Genomic DNA, 14,322 nt, shown 5'->3' with positions numbered 1-14,322 from the left:
CCTTTTTAGGAAAGTGGTGAGGGTGACGAAAAAGGGAAATGGGACTTTTTAACGCCACTTTTCAGGAGCACAGGGAATGATAAATCTCCCCCATTGTGCCATCTTTGTACCCCACAAAAGTAAAAGTGCCTACACACAGCAAGAGACCTCACACAGTCATACCCATTTAGCTATCCTTCATACAATAAAAATGCCCCAAAACAGTAAAAACTATACCATTGCGCCCCCACACAATTAAATCACCCTAATATGTAATAGTGCCCCTCAAAATAAAATAAAATTATACCCTCACGTAGCCTCGATCCCACAACAAGTGGAGCGACTGTGGAGTCTTTTGGCCCATGATGATAGCAGCCCAGCACAGGCAGCACGATGTAGTGTGAATATTTTCTTACTATTAGAATAAATACCAGTGACATTACTTTGCAGCATAAAACAAACCAGTGAGTGAATGATAAGAAATAGATTGATTGACATATGTGCTGTATATGAATTAACAGCCTTAGAGGAATCTCTGTGTGAAGTACAGTTAAAAACACATTTTTGCACATTACTACCCCCAGCTCATAATATGAATGCACCTGCATCAGCATGATTTCAAAAGATGTATCAGCAGGAGTTTTTTCCAAAGTAGAAGAAGCTAGAAACACTAAGTAAAAGTGAGGGCTCCTGGAATAAAAGCTACATTTTAAGTGCTGGATTGTTCTTTTTTTTCTTCTTCTTCTTCTTCTACAGTATTTTAGATATTTACTTAAGGATGTCAGGGTCATCCCTAAGGTCAAAATTACTAAAGTATTAAAATAGATCTAACCATTCTCCTGCCTCCTGCACTATTCATACTGATTTGATGTGACCTAATTTATTGAGTCAATTATTCTCTCAGGCATGTAGCAGCTCAATATATAAGTCATAGGTGCCTAAATTCCAACCGATACATTTCAAAGATGCTGTCAGGAACTTACCTAGCCAAGATACTGTGCATGTTTGTGCTGGGAGGGTGACTGTGCTGTCCAGTCAAGCCCTGTCTAATCAAACTATCAGTAAGGGTCCATTCACACGTCCGCAATTCTGTTCCACATTTTGCGGAACGGAATTGCGGACCTATTCATTTCGATAGGGCCGCACAATGTACAAAAAAATAGAACATGTCCTATTCTTGTCCGCAATTGCGGACAAGATTAGGCATATTCTATTATAGTGCCAGCAATGTGCGGTCCACAAATTGCAGAAAGCACATTTCCGGTGTTCGTGTTTTGCAGATCCGCAAAACACTTACGGATGTGTGAATGGACCCTAAGGCTGGAAGCTGAGCCAATCAGGTTCCTGGGTCAGTGTCGCAGAGTTAGGTGGGGGATTTAAGTCTGCTACTCAGTCACTGACAGTTTCCTGTGATTGTGTTAAGTGTCCTGGCTCTGCTTTTACTTTTATGCTTTGTGCCTGACACAAGACCTGCTTATTAACCCAAATTAATTGAAAAAATTTGATTGGATCCAAATTTATTTACAGTGAATTTTGTAAAAAATGGCTATTCTCTGGCTGCAGAGAGACTTTATAGTGGTGTAGAACACTGTGCCTTGCAGTAATACGCATAGTGAGTCTGCTTTGGTAGTGAAATAATACTGTGAGTAAGTATGACATGCAGATGAAATCACTGCACATTTCACTTATTTGGGCAGTCACGGGGCTAAAACTGACCAAATAACTTAAGTATGAACTCAGTCTTACAGGTCGATGTTAGCGCCAAGAAGAAGCGCACTCCTTTTATACCATCAGCTGTTTCCACATAGATGTCTACAGAACCTGTTCTATTAAATGCTTAAACAAGTAGAGCCAGTGGCGTAGCTATAGGGGTCGCAGCGGTCGCAATTGCCCACGGGGCCCCCCAGAAGATAAGGAGTAAAGCCTTTGCCCGGGTAGTTTATAACACTTGCGCGCTGCAGGCGGCGCCGGCCGCTAAGTTCGGAGGGGCAGAGGCAGAGCAGTGTATGCAGGCGCCGGCTCAGCCGGAGGAGGGAGGTCCCGCTCCCATGGCAGTACTGGCCGGACGTGGGGGAGAAGATGCGATTCGCGAGTGAGGGAGGTGAGGGTGGTGGCGTGACAAGCAGAGACTTGGAGATCTCTCTGGGTCACGGTCAGCAACCTGTGTATGAGGAGCTGTCTGAATATGAGGAGGGGTCTCTGTGTGTGAGGAGCTGTCTCTGTATGGGGAGCAGCCCGTGGTTACATCCCTTCCCAAGTTCCGTTCCCTGGATAGCTGACACCTATTTGGCTGGGACAGGACTGTGACTTCATATGTGCTCACCAGTTCACTGGGAGGCTTTGATGCAACTTGGTCCTGCATGTTCTGTCCTTGTTAATGCTGGAAGTATTGCCCTATTAACACATTGCTGTGCCCCTGTGGAATGCACACGGAAGCAAAATGCATTTGTGTTCATGAGGCCTAAGACTGAGCCAAACACGTGTCAACATGGCTATGGCATTACAGTAAGTGGCAGTACTGACCTGCACGTTTATTGACCAACAAACATGCAGGGAGGAGACTCGAGCATCGTGCTCGAGCACACACGGTATTCGGCTGAACACCGTGATGTGCCGAGCATCGCGATGCTCGAGTAAAATTAGTGTTTGGCGGAGCATGCTTGCCCAACACTACTAGCAAAGTCTTCTGAAGGACCCGCGCTGGGCGTGATGATGTCTGCGTGCTCCCAGCTTCCTGCACCAGGTCTTTTCAACTCAAGAGAGGAGCGGACGGACTCTGCATGTGCAAGAGGATGATGGTTTGTTTTTTTCCGTTCTTTCTACAACTTTAGCCTCCATTTTTGGAAAAATTGATTTGTTACCACAAAGCGCAAGGAAATTCAGCTCGTAATGAATAAAAATGTTCCTAAAGTTCGGAATTAAACCCAAAAGGACATATTGCACTAGCATATTAAGGTTTTTAACATGCGTTAGACTGGTGCTCTTCTTAACGGTCCCATTAAATGATAGGCTGAATAAGGTTTTAACATAGCGATTCATGACAAATTATTTCAGAATGAACCAAATTTCATGTCAAAATTTGAGCAAGCTGCAGAATCGAATTTTTCAAAACTTCGCTCATCTCTAGTCATAACACTAGTAAGTGCTATGAGGTCTTTTACCTATTGCGATGCAGGAAACATTTTTCAGCTAGGAGTTGTACCAAAAGTAGAAAGTGGCAGAGAGCCACTGCAACATGTGATCCCTTGTGTGTTAAGTGTGTGAAAAGTGTGCCCCCTGACTCTTACGGCTAATTCACACGACCATATGAATGAGTCCACATCCGTTCAGCAATTTTGTGGAATGGGTGCGTTCCCATTCATTTCAATGGGGTCGCAAAAGATGTTGCCACCATTGTCTCAGATGAGAAAACCCCTTTAAAGTTGTGGCTGATTGGTGTATGCCTAAATAAGGAAGTCCTATTTGTGTGACTGCAAGTTATTTATCCATAATGCTGCATACTCCATTGATAAGCAACTCTAATGGCAGTATATAGTTGTAGACTAAGGACCCATATAAGGGCCACCAATGCTTTTAATACTGGGGAGGGAGGGGGGCCGCACTGGACCTGTAAGAGATCGGGTGCTGCCAGGCAGCAGGGGGCAGTTATGTACACAGTTCTTAGTATATTCTAACTTGAAGCGTCCCCATCACTATGGGAACGCCTCTGTGTTGAAATATACTGTCGGATCTGAGTTTTCACGATCTAACTCAAATCCGATGGTATATTCTAACATAGAGGCGTTCCCATGGTGATGGGAACGCTTCAAGTTAAAATATACCATCGGATTGGAGAAAACTCCGATCCGATGGTATATTAATAGGGACTCCTGACTTTACATTGAAAATCAATGGGGGACGGATCAGTTTACAATTGCACCAATATTGTGTCAATGTAAACGGATCCGTCCCCATTGACTTAACACCATATACAGTTGAGGTGCCATCGCCCGACTCCTGTATAGTGTCAGGATGACTAGGGCTGTATCAGGAGCCGGATAGCGATATTATCTTTAACTCAACCACGCCATCTACTGGCATTGGTGTGTATTGATAGACTGGAGGAGAAAAAAATTGTGTTTAGTTAGTAACTAATTGCGAAATAAGGGAGCGGTAGCGATGACACATCTGTAAGGGCAAATTAGGGTACTTTCACACTTGCGGCAGGATGGATCCGACAGGCTGTTCACCCTGTCGAATCCGTCCTTCCGTTAATTCGCCGTGCCGCCGGAACGCCGCTCCGTACCCATTGACTATAATGGGGACGGGGGCGGAGCTCCGGTACAGCACGGCAGTGCACGGCGAAAGGCCACTGGACTAAAAGTACTGCATGTCCGACTTTTTAGTCCCACAGGCTCTCACTGCGAACTGCCGTACTGCGCCAGAGCGCCGCCCCATCCCCATGGGGACGGAGCGGCGGTCCGGCGGCAAGGCGAAATAGCGGAAGGACAGATCCGACAGGGTGAACAGCCTGTCGGATCCGTCCTGCCGCAAGTGTGAAAGTACCCTTAGATGGACCATGTAGTCTTTTTCTGATGTTATTCCTCTAAGTTTCAAAAAAAAAATTCAATAAGAAACTGTACACAGGAACAAGGGGGCGCAACCTGAAATTAGTTGGGGAAAGATTATAAGTAATAATAGAAAATAATTTTTACTTAAAGAGTAGTAAGCTCTCTCTGAGTCTGCGGCTACCTCCAAACTTTGATTGACAGGGCCAGATGGGCATAATCATGTTTAAACTGCCATTTTGCACCAAAATTTTCACCAAGATGTGCCATTTGCATCAAAATTCTGCCACAGTTCTTTCGTAAAACTCTGCCAACCAATAGTTGGTATAGAGTCAAGGAAAATAATTTATCCCTGCACCAGATTTATCATCCAGCCTGAGTCCTTGTGATATAGATAGATATAGATATAGATATATAACTCACAAAAAGTTAGGGATACTTGGCTTTCGGGTCAAATTTATGGAAAACGTAAAAAGTTCACGCTACTGTGAAATTATATAATGAAAGTAGGGCATTTAAGTAGAAGCATGCAGTGGTGATTTCCTCTGCTTAAAAGCCAACAACAGTGGTGGATATACCCCCACAAAAAAGTAAATGTCTCAAAAACTTGTCTTTTGGCCTTGAGCATCAATTATAGCTTAAAGGGAACCTGTCACCGGGATTTGATGTACAGAGCTGAGGACATGGGTTGCTAGATGGCCGCTAGCACATCCGCAATACCCAGTCCCCATAGCTCTGTGTGCTTTTATTGTGTAAAAAAATTGATTTGATCCATATGCAAATTAACCTAAGATGTGTCCTGTACGTGAGATGAGTCCAGCGTGAAAGAGCACAGCACCGCCCCGCATCCTCAGAATCTCCTCCTTGCTCCCCGACGTCAGAAAGCCAGAGCGCCATAATCTTGCAATGCACGAACTAGCGCATGCGCTGTGTCCTCATAGTGTTCCTTCCCTGTGCTGGTATCAGCATCAGGGAAGGAACTGCGCATGCAATAGCTCAAGCATCGCTTTTTTTATCCAGCCAAGAGTCTTTCAATTCTTGTTTGAGGGGTCTGTCTTCCATGCACTGCTCTTTTGAGACCTATTCACAGATTTTCAATGATGTTCAGATCAGAGGACTGTGAGGGCCATGGTAGAACCTTCAGCTTGCACCTTTTGAGATAGTCTATTGTGGATTTTGATGTGTGTTTAAGATTATTATTAGAGATGAACAAATTATTCAAAAATTGAATTCAGCTGCTCCGCCAAATTTTCCCCAAAAATTTGGATTGTGACAAATTACTTTGTCATTAAGGCGCATTTCTTTGTAAGTAGTGAGTACAATGACAGGGAGCAGTGATTGTGCCGATCCCTGTCATTGTACCCCTCAAATGTTGCGTGCATACATGATTGCGACATCTGATATAAATAACAGTGTGTAAAATTTTAAAAATAAAAATGAAAAATTATACTTCCCTCATCTATTCGCTCACAATGGGCTTTCGTGCAAGCTCTTCAAGCAAAATGATGGTGGCTGGCCTGTTGCGACAAAAATGGATGAGGTAAGTAATAAGTAAAGTTTTTTTGTTTTGTTTTTTACACTACTTCAGGTAAAATTGATTCACTACCACGAAGCACGAGTAAATTTGGCTTGGCGGCGAATCGAAGTCCACTTTGTGGCCTTGGATTTGCTCAACACTAATCATTATACATTTGTAGAAGCCATCCTATTTTCAACTTCAGCTTTCTTACAGTTGTTATGTTTACTTCCTGAATTTGCTGTAGTTTCATTGAATCTAATTTTCCCTCTATACATGAAGTATTCCCCCCTTACCAATGGCTGTAACAAACCCCAAAGCATGATTTATTCACTGCCAAACTTAATGGATGGAAAGGTGATCTTTTCATGAAATGATGTACCCTTTTTTCTACCTTTTTTCTACCTTTGCTCATTGGGGCCAATGAGTTCTATTTTAATGAGTTCTCTCGGTCCACAGGACTTGTTTCCCAAAATGCATCATGTTTGTTTTAGACGCTCTTTTGAAAACTTCTAATGCTGAATTTTTTGGTGAGGGTGCAGGAGAGTTTTTTTTCTGATGACTCTTCCATGTAGGCCATATTTGTTCAGATTAGTATGGTATATTGCTATTGTTCCTCAGTTGACAACTTTCCAGTTTTAACAGTGACATAAAATAGCTCAGCTTTGCCCATTAGAGGTTTTCCCATAAGAAACATGCATATCATATCCATAGGAGTAAAAAGTGATCAAAAGATCACATATACCCCATTATAGCCCTAATAAAAACCAGATGCTGCCAAAGCCAAACCCTCACAAAGCTCCACAAAAGGAAGAAAATGTTATGGATTCCAGAATATGGTGACATTAATCAAAGTAATTTGTTAAAAAAAATGTATTTTATTGTGCAAAAGTATTGACATTTTGAATGGTGCAAAATTACAAATGTGAAAAAAAAATTGTGAATAATTTCTTTTTTCCATTCCCCACCAAGTTCTCAATATTTTACATGTCCCCCATGCTGATAGAAAAATAAATTAAATGTGACAATAATAGAAAGCAAAAGCAGCATCTCTATGATTAATATAGGTCACATCCTGAAGGGTTTAAAGAGGATTCTACTTAAAGGGGGAATTATTAAAAAAAAAAATTTCACATTCGTAATTTTGCACCATTCAAAATGTCAATACTTTTGCACAATAAAATACATTTTTTAACAAATTACTTTGATTATTGTCACCATATTCTGAAATCCATAACATTTTCTTCCTTTTGTGGAGCTTTGTGAGGGGTTGGCTTTTGCAGCATCTGCTTTTTATTAGGGCTATAATGGGGTATATGTGATCTTTTGATCACTTTTTACAGGAAAGATAAAAAAAAAGAAAAAATTTAAAAAACAAGTTATTATGAATAAACTCTTATTAGCCTTTAATTATTTATATTTGCTTGTTTAGTCTAGGGGACAATCAGTAAAGGTGTGAAAATGGCGGCTCTCAGATTTGTGAGCATGAAATCCGTCCTCCTTCTGACACATCCGATGCCAGGAGACATCGGCATCACAGAACTCATTGCTCATTTGCCAGCTGCCAGCTGCACAAACGGGTGCTCCACAAACATTACGTCGGCACTGAGCAGTGAATAAATAAGCAGTGGGGCGGTGCTGGGCTCCGAAGTAATGGGAGCGACTGGGCTCCAACTGCCGGAGGGACGTCCCCTTGGGCTCCTTATTGAGGTACGTTAAATATTAATAAAACCGATTTTATGGACCAAATAAAAGTCACAGGGCAGTAATACTAGTATATTTTAATGTAAATCGTGGAGACTAATGTGGTGATGTTATTAGCTTAGTAAGTAAAATACAGGTGACAGTGTCCCTTTAAACATTTTAAAAATTGCATCTAAAATTGTACTCTATTTAACATCCCAAAAAAAAAAAAATATGACATTTACAAAATGATGCCACTAGACATATGGGAAATGTAAAGTAATAACTATTTCATGAGGTATCACTATCTGTCTTTAAAGCAGATAAATTGAAATTTTGAAAATTACAAAATTTCTGGAAAATTTGGGATTTTTTTCATAAATAAAGTATATAGACTCAAATTTACCATTGTCATAAAGTGCAATGTGTCATGAGAAAATAATTTATGAATGACTTGGATAAGTAAAAGTGTTCAAAAATTATTACGACATAAAGTAACAACTTGTCAGATTTGCAAAAAATGGTCAGGTCTGGAAGGTGAAAACTGGCCTGAGATAGAAGAGGTTGAAGGCATTTAAGAGTTTATTTATATTAACATGTTTTTTTCCCAGTATTTTCATTTTTATCTTTCAAGGAGAACCACTTTAATAATGATAGTATCTCTTTAAGAAATAAAGTTGCAATAACAAGCGGTGATGTCACCATAGTAACCAAACTGTTCTCTGTTGTTATGTATCAAGTTCTAGAACACTGACAGCTAGAACACTCGAGTTACATGCAGCTTCTCCTCACACTTCATACTTTATAGGTGAAGTGAACATTTACCTAGCGCGTGATTCCTACGATATTACATGAAGGGAATATACTAAAATTCTTCTGCTTGCTGAGACTAAAGGGATCTCTGTATTGGATCTGGTAAAGTATAATACATGTAATATACCCTAATATAGAAGTAGATATATAAGTCATTTATTGGGTTTTATCCACCAGTTTTAATATGAAATGCTTTGTAGTCAGATGCGCCACATTTATCAAGAGGTCCTTAATAAATCTGGTGCATATTTCTAGCAGCACCATAAAGCAAAGCTATGAACTAGTGTAGATTCGCAATATAATTTAAGGCAGTTTCTGGCTTAATACAGCTCCTATTCACCGGAATGTGAGCAATCAGCTCCCCCTAGTGGTGGCTAACATCAGTCTGTTTGGAGATCTTGCCGCTTTTCCCTGTTTTGGATGACTCTTGCACAATCAAGGACTATAGGCAAATATGATACAACCTATAGCCACAGTCTCTGAGGTCAATAATTTCAGTCTATTAGGTTGTTAATGTGTAAGTTGATGTGGCCGTTGAATTCTATAATAGTTACATAGTCACCAACATAATCTGGGCCATCAAAATGCCCAGAAATCTACCAGAAATGTCTTACTTTGGAGTGAATTTTCACAAACCCCACTATTTGTGCCCTGCCCCTTCCTGTGTATTTCCCGGGACTGTTGGCAGCTAACTTGTTACATGAAAGTATAATTTACCTACACTAAACCTAGCAACTGTAGTAAACCACTGAACATTCACAATTTAAAAACCACAGGTAACAGGGTGGTGTTACTATGACAACCAAACCATTCTCGATTATTGTATAAGCACTTCTAGAATTAGCTGAATTACACTTTTCTAGTGACGTAGGGTTATAGTTTCAGCAAACATTTTTACAATTTTTCCATATACTTTCTGCATCAACTCATTGCATTTGTTGAAGATCTCTGCATGCTGTCATGCAATAGAACCTTACTATTAGTAGTGGGTAAAAATATGTCCTGTTTATGTGATGGACACATTGCTCGAACTCATATGTACCTATCACATGACCAGGACAGACCCCTTGGAGTAAACAATCAGCGTGTATTTACACATAGCGGTTGAGGTGCAGTTTTACTGTAATTTGCTGTGGTTTGGCAATGTGATAATTGGACATGCAATTAGAATTTTAAACATGTAAACTAAAGGCGTTTTATTGCCACCTCACAAAACCGTATGTTCCTGTTAAAGTTGATGCGATCCTAGCTAGACCTCAACTGCAATGCAATTCCAAAATTAGCCAAACCCACTTCAGAGCTCCCATAGAACCAAGTGGAGATAGTCGCTCATGCATAGCTATGTCCCCATGCACTGTGGCTGCAAGATGGGGCCCTGTTGTTAAAATTGATGCTGGTGCTTCTAGTGGGTCCATTATCTCTTTTACATTTAGAGCATATCCTGTGGAAATGGCAGGAATGACCAGATGGAAATATTCCATAAATTTATACTAGAAACTATGACTCAGACGGATCTTTCACATGATGGATACTACTGGTGGCGAGACCTGACTATCTTGGAAGGTCCATCTAGTTGTATTGTGGTCTCCGGAATTTTGATGGGAAGAATAGTGCTGTGTGTGTCATATGACTAGAGCCTTAGGGCTCATGCACACAAATGTGTGCCGGCCATTCCGCACATTGGGGAATGCAATTTGTGGTCCCCAAATCACATGCACCATCTGTGTGGCCAGTGTTGACGGATGCAAACCCATTTAACTTGAATGGCTCGCTGATCCGTCTGCACTGCAAAAAAATAGAGCATGTTAATTTTTTTACGGTGCGGGGGCACAGACCAAGATGCCAGGAAAGCACTACGTAGTGCTTCCAAGGCCTTCCATTCTGTGCCTCCGCACCGTATCTTCAGAATTGCAAACCCATTCAATTGAATAGGTCCACATCTGTGAAACGGTGTGCACATGGTTGGTGCCCGTATATTGCAGACCAGCTGTTTGCGATCCACAATTCAGGCATGGCAGGCACATGTTCGAGTGCATTGAACCCTTACCTGGCATCTCATTGTCTCTAATGTAAGTGTTGCAATGTGTAAACTGTATTTTTTCTTTTAAGGGAGTGTAAGTGACTATATAACAATGGCAGACACTGAACCTAAGAAGACTAGGAAGAGACACCACCCCTGCCCTGAATTACCAGCCAAGCGGTGTCATATTGACCCTCCACAATCATCATTTCAGAGACGTCATGTGCCGTACTCCCCGCCCAATGAGCTCCTAAGGTGTCTCGGGCTCTTTTTACATCAGAGATGTCCTAAGCTCAATCTTTCCGCTACACAGCCTATAAAATGGCTAAAAAACATTGACATCTATCTCCTTATTGCTGGCTACCAACGTGTAAGTTTCCTGAGCTCAGGCAGCGTGGTCTTCCTCTACATGCTATGCCGGGACCTCATCTCCCCAGAGATGGACAGCATGGAACAGTTTAAAATGTCACTCTTCACCTGCTACTACATCTCCCACAGCTACATCGGCAATGAGCTGGGGTACCCACTAAAGCCATTCTTGGTGGACGGCTCAAAGTTGGCCTTTTGGGATCAATGCTTATCCTATATCAGAATAATGAGCTCCAAGATGCTATGCATCAATAACAATGGCCAGTTTTATAAGGCGATGCTGGCTGAACTAAAAGCTGTTGGAAGATAAAATATAGCCTGTGACCTGCAAGAATGGGAAGGAGAAGAAATAGATTGGCTTATTGGTGCCAAGAATGTAAAATCTTTGGATCAATTTTTATGGAGGTATGAATGTCGCAGACCTCCTTTTTACTTCATACCACATTTGTCCTACAAGATCAAGACTCCCGGAGATTGTATTATCAGGATGTGAAGGGACTGCATGAAGCAGCATGTGCTTGAAAAGCTGAAGTATTACATGCCCCTCTCACAAGTCATTTTGGTCCCGATTTTGACTTCAAGTGCCTTTTATTTTGGGATTTGATATCTCTTGGAGATGTCAATATTGGGATGATACTGCAGAGCTCTTAGAGCAGACATTGATTTTTCAGATTGCTGCACTAGTGTGGAAAGATGCAAGCCATCTGACTCGAATTTACAATTGAAGGCATGATAGCTGGAACATTTTTTATAGGTGAAACCTGGATAATTTTTACCTATAGTCATCTCATCTGGTAGCGATAATGTCAAATGAACCAGTCAAATGTTCTTCTGGCTCCTAATCCATGCCGTCTCGACAGCACATCACTAGTAATGACTCATATCGGGTTGGTGCTGTGTGCTATGTGCATGTGCCGAACAAGCATACAGTAGCTAGGTCCATGCATGCACAGAGTAAAGAAGAGTGCTTGTTCTCTTCTACAACAAAGATACCAGAGATACCAGAGAAGGAAATCGCAGTGTGATTTCTGGCACAAAGCAGCAAAGCGCCCGTCTATAAATGTCATTTCAATTTCAAACCTACTTATACACTCCTCTACTTCAGTACCGCAATGTCAACACCTGGTGCAGGATAAGGAGTCAAGCAGCAAAGGAAACATCATTTCCAGCATAGAGAAACACAAGACTAAGAAGACAGCCGGTAGAAGCCTCTCTGAGACTTGAACTGTGCCTTATTACACCCACTAGATTTAAGTTACTTTGGTAACTTTTCTTCTGAAACATACTGTTTTGCTTTCATTAAACTTAAACACAGTTTTACCATTTTAGTTGTTTCAAGTGTGTGTAATTTCAGTGCTTCCGGGTAATATAGAGAGAAAAAAAAAAAACACAACCTGTATGCTAAATCATCAATGTTGGAGTGGGGTGGTGTCACAAAACAGATATGGAACCACAGTATCATTGAACAGATTTGGCTTGGGGTTACTTCTAAAAGTAGTTCCCTGATTTCCACCCTTTAACCAATGGACATGGATCCACAATGCAGGGGAATCATAGTTAGTGGACAAGCCAAGATCAGGGCAGGCAGAGTATGCTCAATCTGGTTAACAGTAAAAAAAGTCAGATCAGGCTGCATCAATGGGCCAATATTGGGGTCAGGCAAAAGTTAAGTCAGGCAGTTGAGGGTCTAATCTTGTAAACAAGCAGAGGTCCACCACAAATCAGAACATAAAAACAGTGCACCTTAGCAAGGAATACAAAGCTAGAGGACCTTCTGCTTAGGTACCTTCTCACTGGGAAAAACTCATGAAAAAACCTGGCAAGGCTTGCATTAGGTGAGGGCAGTTTATGATGCGCATTTTGGCCTTTTAAGAGACCGAGAGCGTTCACCCTACAGGCAGAGAGGGCTATAGGTGAATGTGAGGCAACAGCCCTAGCGTGGATTGGACAGGTCTGACACTACTCTGGCAGCTTTAATCACTGATTAGGAGTAGAGAGATGCCAGACAGTGCAGACTGCCAATGATCCAAGTGGTGGGGGCCCACCCTACAGCTAGATAGAAATGCTGCATGATCTATTTCAGATTGCACTTGTAAGTCATATCCTAGGGCTTCACATATGTACCAGAGCATACTACAGTTCTGTAATACAGAAACTATAGCACTCTATGATAGATATTGGGTTATACAGATATTTTTTTCTCTTGTATTTCTGAAGCACATTTGTCCCATACCTGTGACGGGGGTAGTATCTACTGTATGTGGAGGTCATCTGAAAACCCTGCTCAGATGAAAGGCAAGTGCCAGAAAATATTGTAGAAAACTGCTATGTGTGAAATTACCCTTATACAGTATTACTAGTGTTGATCGTGAATATTCTATACGCGAATTTCTATCACGAATATCAGCACTTCGAGAATTCGCGAAGATTTAGAATATAGTGCTATATCTTCGTAATAGGTAATATTCTCGATTTTTTTTCATCAGTAACCTCACTGCTTCTTGCTTGTGGGCCAATCAGAAGGCTGCAATATATTTGTCTGAGCTTAGCAATATCCCTAGCAACCAATAGTAAAGTTGCCTACCCCTTACTATATAAGAAACTCCCCAGCAGCCATTTTCTACAGTTTTTTGCAGTTCTGAGAGGGAGAGCAGTGTCATTGCTGTGCCCTGTGCTTTGCATTTACATTGCTGAGTCAATTACATTAGATAGTTAGCTCATAAATATAATACATATAGTTAGTGGGATATAGTCAGTGTAGGTTAGATAGTAACATAGTATATAAGGCCTAAAAAAGACATTTGTCCATCCAGTTCGGCCTGTTATCCTGCAGGTTGATAGTGATATAGTGTAGCTTATAGGTTCCAGTGCAGGGTGTTAGGAAGTGTGATAGGAATTACTGTACTGTGCATTTTCTCCAGTCTCAGGAAGCTTCTAGTAGATAAAAAAAATTAGCAAAAGTGACCCACGCCTGTATTGCGCGCCCAATACGCGCATATTACATTGCCGATTTTTGCAATCAAGAAAATGACTGGAGATCACAAATTCTAAAATTTGCGAATATATTGCGAATATTAGGTCACAAATTAGTGAAATATCGCGAAAACAAAAATTTCCTATGATGCTCATCACTATATATTACCCCAGTAATATCACTACAGATCGTTCTCATGTCACCATATCTGCACACCCTATGACCGTACAGCAAATAGTAACTACTGATTTCAGTGCCAACATAATACAAGCCATAGGATGTTCACAAAATATAAGCCTTAGGGCACATTTGCATGGCTCTGTTTTATATGGAGCTGTAATTGGGCTTCTATAAAGACACATGAGGCGTCCTCTGTGCCTCCCTATCCCTACAATTTTCCCTGTCAGATTCCATACAAATC

At 41.2% G+C, this 14,322-nt stretch overlaps 1 protein-coding gene across 1 annotated transcript in view; it reads left to right on the top strand.

The window, feature by feature from the left end:
- LOC120985170 (cyclin-dependent kinase 5 activator 2-like) overlaps positions 1-11,237 on the top strand; it is a 48,014-nt gene extending 36,777 nt beyond the window's left edge. Inside the window, exon 3 of the mRNA XM_040413491.1 lies at positions 10,648-11,237. Within this exon, the coding sequence (XP_040269425.1) occupies positions 10,648-11,237 (590 nt within the window). The remainder of the gene's footprint in view (positions 1-10,647) is intronic.
- The last annotated feature ends 3,085 nt before the right edge of the window (positions 11,238-14,322 follow it).

This window comes from Bufo bufo, chromosome 1, assembly GCF_905171765.1.
Source record: "Bufo bufo chromosome 1, aBufBuf1.1, whole genome shotgun sequence".
Classification (NCBI taxonomy): domain Eukaryota; kingdom Metazoa; phylum Chordata; class Amphibia; order Anura; family Bufonidae; genus Bufo; species Bufo bufo.
The sequence above is the reverse complement of the archived record's forward strand: the minus strand, read 5'-3'. Positions and strand labels throughout refer to the sequence as shown.